Here is an 11,788-nt window from a genome sequence, read left to right as displayed (position 1 = left end):
TTTTTTTTTTTTTTTTTTTTTTTTTTTTTTTTTTTTTTTTTTTTTACTTTAATATATCCATTAGCGACTAAAAAGCATGGAAATTCTCATCGGAATCCTCTGTTTATTTATTTATACTGTTAAACATCATCAGCAACACAAGATCAGTTCCATCCCTAAACAAACAGGACGGGACCCCTTTCATTCATGGCCCATCAGGATCGACAAAACGTTAATCCATTGCAACCAAATACAAGCACAGAAGCTTTATTATACATACATACATACATACATATATATATATATATATATATCACAAGGGTTCTAGGGTTTAAGGCATTCCCTAAATTTCAGATTTTTCTCTCTCATTCACCAAGACCATGACCTCCTCCATGGCGGCTCTCTCATCAAGAACGCTCTGCCGCTCTTTGCTCCCCACTTCTAAACCTTCTCACATACTTCCCCTGTCCAATTGCGCCAACAATCTTTTCGTCCGCTCCGTCTCAGACACCAGCGGCTCCAGTATTGATTCGGACACCGAATTGGACTCACACTCAGTACCTAATNATACATACATACATACATATATATATATATATATATATCACAAGGGTTCTAGGGTTTAAGGCATTCCCTAAATTTCAGATTTTTCTCTCTCATTCACCAAGACCATGACCTCCTCCATGGCGGCTCTCTCATCAAGAACGCTCTGCCGCTCTTTGCTCCCCACTTCTAAACCTTCTCACATACTTCCCCTGTCCAATTGCGCCAACAATCTTTTCGTCCGCTCCGTCTCAGACACCAGCGGCTCCAGTATTGATTCGGACACCGAATTGGACTCACACTCAGTACCTAATCGTTCTTCTGCTTCACAATCGTCAACCCAGACGAGACCGGTCTATAATCGACCTCTCGAAAATGGCCTCGACGCTGGCATTTATAAGGTGGTACATTCATGTGTTGGGAATTTCGAATCCTCTGTTCTTTTGTTTTGATAACTAACTTTGTGTGTTTGGGCGAAGGAAGGCTATTCTGGTGGGTCAGGTGGGGCAGAGGCCATTGCAGAAGCAGCTGAAGAGTGGGAGAACGGTGACACTGTTATCAGTTGGGACGGGTGGCATTCGTAACAATCGGAGACCCTTGGCTAGTGAGGAACCCAAAGAGTATGCAAATCGGTGCGCAGTTCAGTGGCACCGGGTTTCGATTTATCCTCTGAGACTGGGCGATGTTGCCATGAAGCACGTCGTACCTGGGTAAGCTTTTCAGTTTTCACCATTCATCAATCTATCTATCTGAGATACATGGAGCATGTCATACAAATTGGTCCATATTTTGTGTGTTTTCAGTTCAATGTTGTATTTGGAGGGGAATTTGGAAACCAAAATTTTCAGTGATCCAACAACTGGTATTGTTCGACGTATTAGAGAAATTGCCATTCGTCGAAATGGTAAACCTCTGGTATTTTTGAAGTTTCTGGGTACGTAGGAGGGATTACTATGTTCTCCGTTGACAAAGTTTGGTTGTGATGTATGTAGGGCGCCTTGTATTTTTGGGCAAAGGAGGAAATGATGCTCAGCCGTCGACTCAATCAGAGTTCAAAGGTGTTGGCTATTACTAACAAATGTTGTTCCCAACTTTCTCATCTCAACCTTGGAATCTTATTGTTTTTCAATCATATAACAACTCAGTTATTACTTCTTTGATGATCATTGATGCTTGCCTGTATAGTTGCAGTGCTCATGTGCATAGCTCAACAATCTAGTAAACGCACAAGCCAAATGTATAATTATAATCGTGAAAACACAAAAATAAGAAACATCTATGAATAAGAAACATCTATTTCATTTACAATCGTGAAAACACAAAAATAAGAAACATCTATTTCATTTACAATCGTGAATTTAAATAAGTAAATAAATAAATAATTATAAATTTATTAAAAAAAATCAAATAGTTATTAAAGAAAAATATCTGGAGAAGATGAAAAAAGGAGAGTTTTTTTTGGAAGCATCATAGATTCATAATATAACATAAAGGAAAGAGGTCCTCTACCTTCCGATTGCATTGGGGCCGTAGTTTGACCCACATTACTCTGTTATCATTATGCACTCTCTCGTGTGTGGTTATCTTTTCGTGTATTGCTTATCCACGAAATCCCCTACGCCGCCCCGAAAGGCTTACAAAGGCTGAAAGAATTGAAGCACTGAGATCACCAAACCAAACCAAACCCAGGAAGGAATACTTGGAATCTCAGGACATGTTGCGAATCCCCAAATTTCATCATCCCCCGAACAAGCTTCAACACCCTCCCACTCCTCCTCCTCCTCTTCATACTCAAAACTTCCCCACGTCCCCAAATCTTCCATTCATCAACCAATGTTGCACAATCTCCCGCCGTAAGCTCACCGTTGGAAGCAATTCCCTCTTGCTTCTTCTCTTTGGCTCTCAGATTCTAGACCCTTTTTACAACTCCTCCAAAGCAGAGGCTGAAGAAAGCTTGGGTGAAAATGAGCTAGACCCTTTTTACAACTCCTCCAAAGCAGAGGCTGAAGAAAGCTTGGGTGAAAATGAGCAAGAATTACAGAGATCAGAGAGTTCCAACGATGTCCCTCCTCCTTGCACAGAAAAGAGCCCCACCAAGCGTGCATTTCTTGATATCTCCATTGATGGACAGCCTGCTGGTCGCATTATCATTGGCCTTTATGGCAATGACGCTCCTGCAGGAGTTGCTAGATTCAGTAACCTTGTGAGCGGAGCTGCAGGGGTTTCTTACAGAAGAAAAGACTTTGTGAAGATCACATCAAACTATGTTCAAAACAGTGGAGTGAGATCTTATGGTGTGGATGTTGAGCTTGCAAAGAGGACAGGGGGGAATGAGTTAGCATCCGAAACTCTTAAAGATGAATGGGCGAGTGTCAATGAGAAGTGCCCTGGTATTAAGAACTTGGCTGGAACTGTGGGAATCATTGTGAGAGACCCTTTGAAACCCCCACCCAAGTTGAAGTTGGTAGCCCGGAAAGGGAAGCTGGAGGTGGATCAGGAAGAGGTCGGAACTGAACCGAATGGGACCGAGTTCACGATTTCTGTCAAGGATTCGCCAGAGCTGGACAATTCGACCCTGGTGATTGGAACAGTTTTGGAAGGGATGCAAGTTGCGGAAAGGATTGCTCAAGTGAAGACAGTGAAAGACAACACTACTTCTCCTTACTTCAGGTAAACTTCATATTTGCTAACATAAATTTATGGGTTTGGTATGAATGAAGTAGGACTTGATAGTGTGAGGTCTGGATTGATGAACAGGGTGGCAAAGCTAATAGGCGATAAGAGAGCTGTTGTTGCAGAAAGAGGCTTCAACCGCCCTTATTCAAAAGTGGTCGTCACAAACTGTGGGTTGCTAGAGCTAGAGTAATGACATGGTTGTCCTCCCAGTTTTGCCCTTTTCTAAATTCAACTATGCCCTTTATGAATGAATGAGGTATTCTATGTCATACCAAAAATTTGAAATATTATTATCTCATAGGCTCATAAAGTTGATTCATCGTATAATTTACGAGAGACGGATTATGTTTCAAATTAATAGCCCTTCACTTTGACACTCTAACTTCAATACTATGTTCCAAAAAACAGCAAACTGCCAATAGAAGCAACCTCAAAAAATTACTTTACACTAATACAAAATCCCATAACTAGTTATATAGATAATGATATGACAGCAGAGATATCATTGTAGAAGGAACTCAATTGGGGAAGGCATGACATGAAAAACCCATCTCCAAAGGGTGTATGTATCCCATACCTTAGAAGAGGCAGCAATTTAATCCCGGAAGCTCTGTCAAGTAACGAGCCTAGCGCTTGGTGTTCTCGTTAGAAAGACTACTTTTCAATTTCTTTGCAGAAGATGTGAATAGATTTTGAACCGATCTAACGGGGTTATCAACCTGGAAAAGGAAACAGAGTTTTGCAATGATTTCCTCGAGATGAGGTGAAAGTCACAGAAAATCACTAATATTGATAGTGTCAACATCTGCATTGCTCCAAAATATAACCAGAAGTTCTTTACGTACCTTAATAAGAGAACCCGATGGAGAGTTCTTAGGTGAATGTGGCGAAGAGGACGGGGATGATGCGGAATTTGAGTTAGGAAGGGCCTTCTGCATTCTGAAACAGCTTGTCCACCATGGAATCGAACCTCTTCTCTGAATCTTGCGCCATTGATTGATTCCAGGAACGTTAAACTTAGTATCAATCGGTCTGCTCTCCGACTCCGCCCTCCTCACCCAAACTAGAGTAATTGATCAGAGCTACATTACAAAATTTAATTTTAAAATCTTTTTAATAATAGAACCCCGCCAAATTTCTCAATATTTTGAATCACACAAAAATATCATTTTAATTTTTAAAAAAATGGTAAACCCATTTAAGAAAACAGTTATACGAATTCAAAGGGTATACCTTTGTTGTGGCTGACCACCAAAGCCTCTCACTTTCTCCCACGTCTCTCTCCACTTCCAACTACGCTTCACTTCCTCTATTTAACCCTTTTTTCAAATCCTTTCATTAGTTCTGTAACCTCCATAATACAAGACTACAATGGCTTCCCTCCTCTCTTCTGCTTTCTTCCTCCTCTTTCTGTTCTTTCACTTCTTCTCTGCAACTTGCTCTGAGTTCCTCGTCGGTGATGAACATGGGTGGGCTGTCCCTCAGCATAAACACGCTGATAGATACAATAAATGGGCCTCCCATAACAGATTCAACGTTGATGACGCCCTCCGTAAGTGCATCTTTTTCTTTTTTTGGTGTTGTTGTTTTGAGAGATTGGTAATGCAGTTCTTGATGTTGTCAGATTTCAAGTTCGAGAAAGATTCAGTGATGGAGGTGACAGAGGAAGAGTACAAGCAATGCCTTTCTTCGAAGCCTCTGTTGTACAACAACAATGGCGACGCAGTGGTGAGACTCGAGAGAGCAGGGCTGTTCTATTTCATAAGTGGAGTTTCAGGGCACTGTGAGAAAGGGCAGAGGATGATAATCAAAGTGTTGGAACCGCTCAGCCCTCCGCAGCCACCCACTGCTCCGCCCCAAAACAACACTACCCCACTCTCTGTTTCATCTCCAATGCTTGCACTTTTCTTCACGTTCTTTGTTTCCTTTCTGTTCATTTGAATCGTTTGTGATGAATTCCGTGTTGGGTCTCTTTTAGAATCAACTCTTTGTTTTATCTTTTTCTTTGGATCAGATTGTGTCATTGATTTATAGTTGCATAACTTTTTTCCATCGTTATGAATGGATTGCTGACTTCTGGTTTGGTTTGTTTTCTGCATTCAGAATGTCAACAACATTAATGTGTGAAGCTTCAGAGAGTTATGATCCTTTCCATGGATATCCATGCAATCAACCTTAACATCTCTAAGACCATCCGCACCCAATAGAAAACATTTTATACTTTTGTAAAGGTTTACAGTTTAAATTGATACAACGATCAAGGTTTTTATTCATACATGGTTAAGTGGTTTTCTAAGGAAAAAAAAATTAAGTTTCAAAATATTATATTTAACTCTATAGTTAAAAATTAAATTCAAAACTTAAAAGAAAAAAATATAACAATGTAAAATTATAAACCATTCAACTAAATAAGAAACTAAAGTGGATGCTTCTAAGACCAAAAAGCATTTTTTTTTATTTTCCAAACATTTGCTTCAATGATTTTACACCATAAAATGAGTAACCACTAAGTTACATTTCTAATTGGATGCTAATATTACACCAAACATACAAATGATTAAATCCGAACAATTAAAATTAAAAAAAGACATAACTAAGTAAAGATCCGTTGGTGGTGTAAAAACTCGTCAATTTTCTTTTTCCCATATAAAATAACAACAGTAACAATAAAAACAAAATGTTGTGGATTAGGCATGTGGGCTGCAACACTTGTATCATAACATGTAAAAGCAAGCAGGGCCTAAGGCTACAGCATGTCTGACCAAATTGGGAGACATCTAGCCGAAGTAGATGCAAGTCTTCATCAGAATGTAACACTTTAGACAGACAAATGGTAAGCATATATCACCTCACCATCCAAACTCACACAATGGCTCTTATTTAACTTCTCTTTCTTGCCTGTACATACTGACACTTTGTAACCTCAATTATCATCTAAAAAATTTATTTCTATTTCAAAAGCTGATAATTTATGCCAACTCTAAAATGGTTAAACCAAAAAGAACAGAATTGGACATGGAAACTACTATACGAAATAATGAATAAGCCTAAAGGGCCATCAGCATTAGCAGGGAATTTTCTTTTCTTTTGGGTGGGGGTACAGAACATGGTGAAAAGTCCATATTAATTGGCGCAATGATGGTATAATGAAGCAGGGCTTGCCACCATCTTTTGAAGAATGATTGATTAGATCCATACAAAAAAAAAAAAAAAAAAGGNGGAACAGTGGTTTTTGTTAGAGACAAACTTAAGCATTTTGTTTACTTTCTTTCTTTTTGTTATCTTTTTTTTTTCTTTTTTTTCCCGAGCTGTAACCCACACTTCCCAAAAATGCCCCATTCTCACCCTCTTTCTCTGGGGTATGGACAGAGAGAGAGAGAGAGAGAGAGAGAGAGAGAGAGAGAGAGAGAGAGAGAGCTTATGAAGGCCATGAAACCAGGAAGAGAAAGAAAGGCCACTAACCATGGTGGCTACATCCTCCGAGCCCACTTGCCAAATCGTCCATGTGGAATTGGGTCCTTTTCTTCCAACTAGAACCATCTTTGACGATTTATGTTGCTATTCCTCACCCTTTGTCTATGATAGTTGCAAAATTTTCCCCGTATTAATTCATTAGATTCTTGAGGCCTTCAAAATCTGTCACATTTGATTGATCTTCGCTGAAAATATAGAAAAACAACCTATGGTGAAGTGTTAATCCCAAAACTATCAGAAAAGAATCAAGTCAGAAACTTAAGAGATGTGAAAGTAGAGAATCGGTACCCTGAAGAAGGGTGAAAAGCAGTCAACAAAAGGAGGAAAGCTCAATGTGCTGTTGGGGATGCTAGTTGCCATTCCTTTGATTATTTTTGTTGCCTTTTGATGACTTCTATGATCTGGCTTTATTTCAAAAACATATTGGGATCAATTTTCCCACATAGATATGTTAAACAAGAAGTAATGATTGGTTCATCTTGATCATTGTCCAATACATAAAATGCTAAAATTTTGTGGGAAGGTTATGTGAACCAAAGTCGCCAGATGATCGAAACCTCACAGGGAAAGATGAAGGAAGAAGACACTGAAATAACGATCGTTGGTGAATTTATTGAAGAAGGGTGGGGGCATCCTTACCCAAGAGCACCCACCATCTGAAAAAGAAGGCAACAGCAAGAATAATCTCCTTTCCTTCTTTAGCCTTCTTTCAACTTTACTCTCTAATTCAAAGTATGACCCAGTTTACAAGCTTTTGTATAATGCATCTCTATCCAAATTAAACAATGAATCTCTTCATCTCCATCTACTTACCAAAAGAGAGAATGAAAATATGTCTGATTCCACTTAAAGTACAGATCAGTCTTCAAATCTCAACATGGAAGAGATTTTGACTAATAAAACATGTAAATAAAAAATCATTTAGTTCAACGGAAGGAGTTGTAATTTAACAGACTAAAGAGAAAAGGGAAAGATTGATCCTCCTCACCTCCTCAATAGCTCGTTACCACGTATAAATAGGACAAGATCTAGAGACCAAACTGGAGCATAAAGCATCCTCGTTAAGGATAGTTAAGAAACCAACAAACTAAGTTAGATCCACAAGCCACGATTAAGAAGATGATGCAAATCTGGAGCTATTGAGGAGGAGACAAATAGCAAAAGCACTTGCCTGCAATAAGTAATAGCATGGATTAAATCTCTCTCTTTCTTTCGCTCCTGTAACATGTTGTTGATTGGGGAGTCTCTGCTATTGGGAAACAAGAAGAATTGAACCAAAATGCAAAGACAATCATTTGATTGCAACGCCCACCTTGTCTTATCAAATATAAAGGACTGAACAAAAACCTATACATATACACCTTCATGGCCCCCTCCTCCCAACATGTTATAATGTATTGCCCCCCCCACCCCACCTACTCTAACAAAATACAATAACCCACCAACCATTTTCCCAAAAGATCAGAAAGGAAAGGAAAGGAAAGGAAATTAAAACAAAAGTAAGGTTATGGAGAAATCTAGCTGGGCTCCATCAAGGCTTGACTAAATTCTTTTGAAATGAGCAAGACCCAGAGATTTCATGGCTGCAGCTGAATTAGACTCTAAGCAGATAGATACTGAGTTCGGGAGTTCCATTGCTATCTGGGTTCATCATGTAGAAAGCTTCAGAATCTCTAGAACCCACAATTCTCTCAAATTTGGCTCTCATGTACATGATCTCATTATCAGAACCGGTTTCAGATTCAGGCGACTCATCTCCAGCCGATTCGGTTTCAGCTTCATAGTTTCCTGGCAGAACACCAGCACCCATCGAAATTGGCTCCACAGCCTTGAGGATTTTCATCTCTTTAGCCCCACAATCCTTCCTTGTAGCAAAACCGCTCTTCTTCCCATTGCAAAATGTCCTCCACAGCGGCTCTTCTAGAAGTCTCACAGCTTTTTTCCCCCCTTCTTTCTCTTTATCACATTCCAATGCAATTCGGACTAATCCAGACGCCATTTCTTTTACCAAGCCACTAATAGGCGTCGCAAGCTCTACCAAAAAGGCAGGTTCGGAGCTGGGGTCTCTTTGGAATGCAAAGTGCACATGGCCACGCCGAGATCCGAAAAGGGTTCCAACGACCCGAGAACCCAGACCCGGTGAAAGGCTAGACCGATTTTTGGCAAAAACTGTGAGAACCGAACGCAACCGAGCAACTGCAACGGCCGGCATCTTCCTTCTTTGTACTTGGGCTGCAGGATGCGGTGGCTGCGGCTCTGGAGAGACGACTCTGTTTTTCTTCTTCATCTCTTCCAGGTCGGCGGCCACGGAGGTAGGTTTGAGGGTTGGAAGTGGGTATTGGTCATCTTCTTCTTCACTTCCCACCTTCTGGGTCCAGTGGAAGTGTCTTCTGGAGGAGGAGGAGGAATCCATAAGCGTCTTCATATGAAAGCAAAGGAAGAGAGCAGGACAGTTGCTTAAAATATTTCAGAAGAGACTGAGTGAGAATATAAAAGAAGGAGAGAGATTCTGGGCTCTTCTCTTTAATTTGGTATGTGGGGGCAGTACTCAAAATTCTTTATTTTGTAGGCAGCGCAAGAGAATCCTGACAAAAGAAACACACACTGACCCACCAGCTGATATATGAAATATGAAGAGAGAGGTATAGAGGGACATGAGAAATGGAAAAGAAGGGAATCTGAGGAGACAAAGTGAGTGTTCTTTCACTTTCTTGTAGGGAGAGAGAGAGAGAGAGAGAGTGAGAGAGTGGGGATTGGGAGGGATTTTGATTGACCGACCCTTTTTACATTTTGACCCAAATCTCAAACGAGTAAAACTTATGGGAGCCCAGGATGGAGACCCTACAAGAGAGTGGAGACAACACTGTTCACAATGAACATTGGTCGGAAAATGCAACCTCTGAGAAATTCTGAGCTGTCTTAGGGAGATGCGAAGTATCATAGGAGATGACGTAAGGCTCATCTCTGGAGTTACTGAAATCTCATGGCCTTTGCTGGTTGTGGAGTAGACATTCTCTACCAACTTCTAGTTTAAACGATGAATGAGGAGGGAGACTCTACATTTCTTGGGGGAAAAAATATTACCGTATTTCATATGGCCTACTAAACATAAATTAATCTTACCGTCAACAATCTCCTTGATAGCTCCACCACAGCATCTATGGATCAAAATCTCGTCTTGGTACCGCTGGCTACAGGTATCTATAAGAAGTTGGTGATTTGTTGGAGTAACTGTTAGAATGCAGGTGGTGAAGTTATTCTAATGTAACTACTTACACTCATGTCTTGATACAGCTGGGAAGCTAAAAGGGACGGAGGATGTAACTCGAGCCCAATCAGCGGAAGAACAGAGAAATGCACAAATCAAGAGCAGATTGACTGTTAAGCCAAAAACAAAGGAGTCAGGCAGTTTAAAAGGCAAAAGAATGAGCCTAAAAAAGACTACTGAATATAAGTTAATCCAAAATAATGATTGTATACAAAACATTTCAGGAGGAAAACGTACAAGTTCAGATATTAGTGTTTGCACTCTGTTAAACACCTTTACTTAATTCTCTTAAAACTTTGATCAAGCTCTGGCTGTCTAGTACTAGAAGCAGGGGCTCCACCGATTACAGTTGCATGTGCCTCTGCAAACATTCTCTGCAGCTCAGGCAATGCTTCTTCCTCGGTCCACACAACTGCAATACTGCATTGCTCCACTTCCCTCTCAAAGAACCCTGTTGGAGAAAATTCAAAATTCAAAATCAATAATTGAATGATTTGTAAAAATTATGGAGGTAGTTTCATTACATAACTCCAAAATTGTCGGAAAATAGTTTCATATATTTCTCAAACCATTATTCAATAATTACTTATCTTTTGAATGAAAAATAATTTAATTGTGAGAATTAACACTAGAAAATTTTACTTTCAAAAAGCAGACATCCAAATATGTTTTTATACAACTTTTATTCTGAAACACACAAAATAATTTTGAAAATAGTTTCCAAACAATCCCTATGTAATTCCATATTGAAAATAGTTCCCAATCCCTATGCAGTTTTTCTATAAGATATGTTCACTATTAAAAACTTGACTTCCTTTTCTAACGTTTGGCGGTATTGGCATGGAATAGATGAGGATCCTAAGAGGGGGAGCACAACGTCTGTGAACATTGAATACATGGGTCAGCACGGTCACCAGAGGCACATATTGACAAAATAGTTAGAACAATAAAAAAAAAAAAATATATTACCATAGGTTTGAAACTGTACTCAGACGAAGCAACCTTCCTGAACGCCAACCATTTAATCGTAGAGCAAGTTTCCCTCCAAGTGATCAGATTCAAACCTGATGCTGGTAAGTTTGAAAGAGCACGATGAGATGAGGCAAAAATGAAAAAGGGTGACTTGCTAAATAGTGGTTAAGAATATAGGAACATAGTGATTCATCAACCAAAGTTACCCACCCATTATAAAAAAAGAAACAAAAAGGGTCGACTTAAAGGTTGTCGATATTGAATTTAAGAAGAGAAAACAACGTATTCAAAAGGGAGAGAATACAACATATGCAAAATTCATATACAAAGTTCAACTGTTCTATTTCAATAGAAAATTTCTTTGTTTTGTCCATACATATCATATTGGAAATTAGCATAAGTTTGTTAGCGCAACTCTGGAGGTGCAATTGAACAAATACAATATCCATAAATATTCTTAAAATTATTTGATTCAAACAAGTCAACTTTTCTATATATACCCGAGAAACAACCTCCTATATATAACACACCTTATTAGTTATGGTTCGTACAATCCTATTGTATATATTTAGATAAATAAAATTAGAAAATTAAGAAGATTTAGATTGTACAACTTGTGAATCTAACCGTATACTAATTCTATTGTGCTATATAAATGAGACAAAACCAAATGAGACAAAACCAAGTCGGGTTGTAAAAAGAAAAGTGAGCAAGCAAAATGATGTCTCAAACCATCTTTTGTTTCATCATTTTGCTTGCTTTTCAATCAAACATGATTATTAACTCATGTTTTGCACAATCTGATTCCAAGCGCATGAACGCATTTTCTCCATGGGAAGTGGATATTTTGAATGACATGAAGGATTCCACTCTGGT

At 39.2% G+C, this 11,788-nt stretch overlaps 4 protein-coding genes and 1 long non-coding RNA gene across 8 annotated transcripts; 3 read left to right on the top strand and 2 right to left on the bottom strand.

The window, feature by feature from the left end:
• Positions 1 to 590: 590 nt before the first annotated feature.
• Positions 591 to 1,712, top strand: LOC111801965 (single-stranded DNA-binding protein, mitochondrial-like; the record flags this gene model as incomplete). The annotated part of the gene is given in 4 exon segments (XM_023686215.1): positions 591 to 923; positions 1,006 to 1,232; positions 1,326 to 1,426; positions 1,515 to 1,712. Coding segments are annotated over 4 exon segments (684 nt in total). The 3' UTR covers positions 1,598 to 1,712.
• Positions 1,713 to 2,033: 321 nt separating this feature from the next.
• LOC111802367 (peptidyl-prolyl cis-trans isomerase CYP26-2, chloroplastic) lies at positions 2,034 to 3,552 on the top strand. The gene is made up of 2 exons (XM_023686701.1): positions 2,034 to 3,192; positions 3,280 to 3,552. Exons 1-2 carry the CDS (start codon positions 2,237 to 2,239, stop codon positions 3,386 to 3,388), a joined length of 1,065 nt encoding a protein of 354 aa, XP_023542469.1. The 5' UTR covers positions 2,034 to 2,236; the 3' UTR covers positions 3,389 to 3,552.
• Positions 3,553 to 3,616: 64 nt separating this feature from the next.
• LOC111802370 lies at positions 3,617 to 4,520 on the bottom strand. The gene is made up of 3 exons (XR_002816254.1): positions 4,432 to 4,520; positions 4,044 to 4,280; positions 3,617 to 3,917 (listed from the first exon to the last, which is right to left on the bottom strand). It is a non-coding gene; the product is annotated as an uncharacterized LOC111802370 (long non-coding RNA).
• Positions 4,521 to 4,550: 30 nt separating this feature from the next.
• Positions 4,551 to 5,286, top strand: LOC111802369 (mavicyanin-like). Its single transcript, XM_023686706.1, has 2 exons — positions 4,551 to 4,750; positions 4,823 to 5,286. The coding sequence occupies exons 1-2, from the start codon at positions 4,570 to 4,572 to the stop codon at positions 5,137 to 5,139; spliced, it is 498 nt and encodes a 165-aa protein (XP_023542474.1). The 5' UTR covers positions 4,551 to 4,569; the 3' UTR covers positions 5,140 to 5,286.
• Positions 5,287 to 6,660: 1,374 nt separating this feature from the next.
• On the bottom strand, positions 6,661 to 9,212 carry LOC111802368 (protein MIZU-KUSSEI 1-like). 4 transcript variants are annotated; one of them, XM_023686704.1, is made up of 3 exons: positions 7,661 to 9,212; positions 6,961 to 7,077; positions 6,661 to 6,857 (listed from the first exon to the last, which is right to left on the bottom strand). In XM_023686704.1, the coding sequence occupies exon 1, from the start codon at positions 9,095 to 9,097 to the stop codon at positions 8,267 to 8,269; it is 831 nt and encodes a 276-aa protein (XP_023542472.1). In that variant the 5' UTR covers positions 9,098 to 9,212; the 3' UTR covers positions 6,661 to 6,857; positions 6,961 to 7,077; positions 7,661 to 8,266. The 4 variants fall into 4 exon arrangements, with proteins under 4 accessions (XP_023542472.1, XP_023542473.1, XP_023542471.1 ...); XM_023686705.1 differs by having other exon boundaries at positions 6,961 to 7,073; XM_023686703.1 differs by having other exon boundaries at positions 6,661 to 6,878; positions 6,961 to 9,212.
• Positions 9,213 to 11,788: the final 2,576 nt, after the last annotated feature.

Source organism: Cucurbita pepo, chromosome LG09, assembly GCF_002806865.2.
Source record: "Cucurbita pepo subsp. pepo cultivar mu-cu-16 chromosome LG09, ASM280686v2, whole genome shotgun sequence".
Taxonomy (NCBI): Eukaryota; Viridiplantae; Streptophyta; class Magnoliopsida; order Cucurbitales; family Cucurbitaceae; genus Cucurbita; species Cucurbita pepo.
This window is presented reverse-complemented; position numbering and strand designations above follow the sequence as displayed.

Excerpts from the sequence above, each read along its gene's own strand:
- LOC111802367 (XM_023686701.1), top strand. The coding sequence starts at position 2,237 with ATGTTGCGAATCCCCAAATTTCATCATCCCCCGAACAAGCTTCAACAC. Across the intron at positions 3,193-3,279 it reads ACTACTTCTCCTTACTTCAG|GGTGGCAAAGCTAATAGGCG; the intron begins GTAAACTTCATA and ends ATTGATGAACAG.
- LOC111802368 (XM_023686703.1), bottom strand. The coding sequence starts at position 9,097 with ATGAAGACGCTTATGGATTCCTCCTCCTCCTCCAGAAGACACTTCCAC.
- LOC111802369 (XM_023686706.1), top strand. The coding sequence starts at position 4,570 with ATGGCTTCCCTCCTCTCTTCTGCTTTCTTCCTCCTCTTTCTGTTCTTT. Across the intron at positions 4,751-4,822 it reads CAACGTTGATGACGCCCTCC|ATTTCAAGTTCGAGAAAGAT; the intron begins GTAAGTGCATCT and ends TGATGTTGTCAG.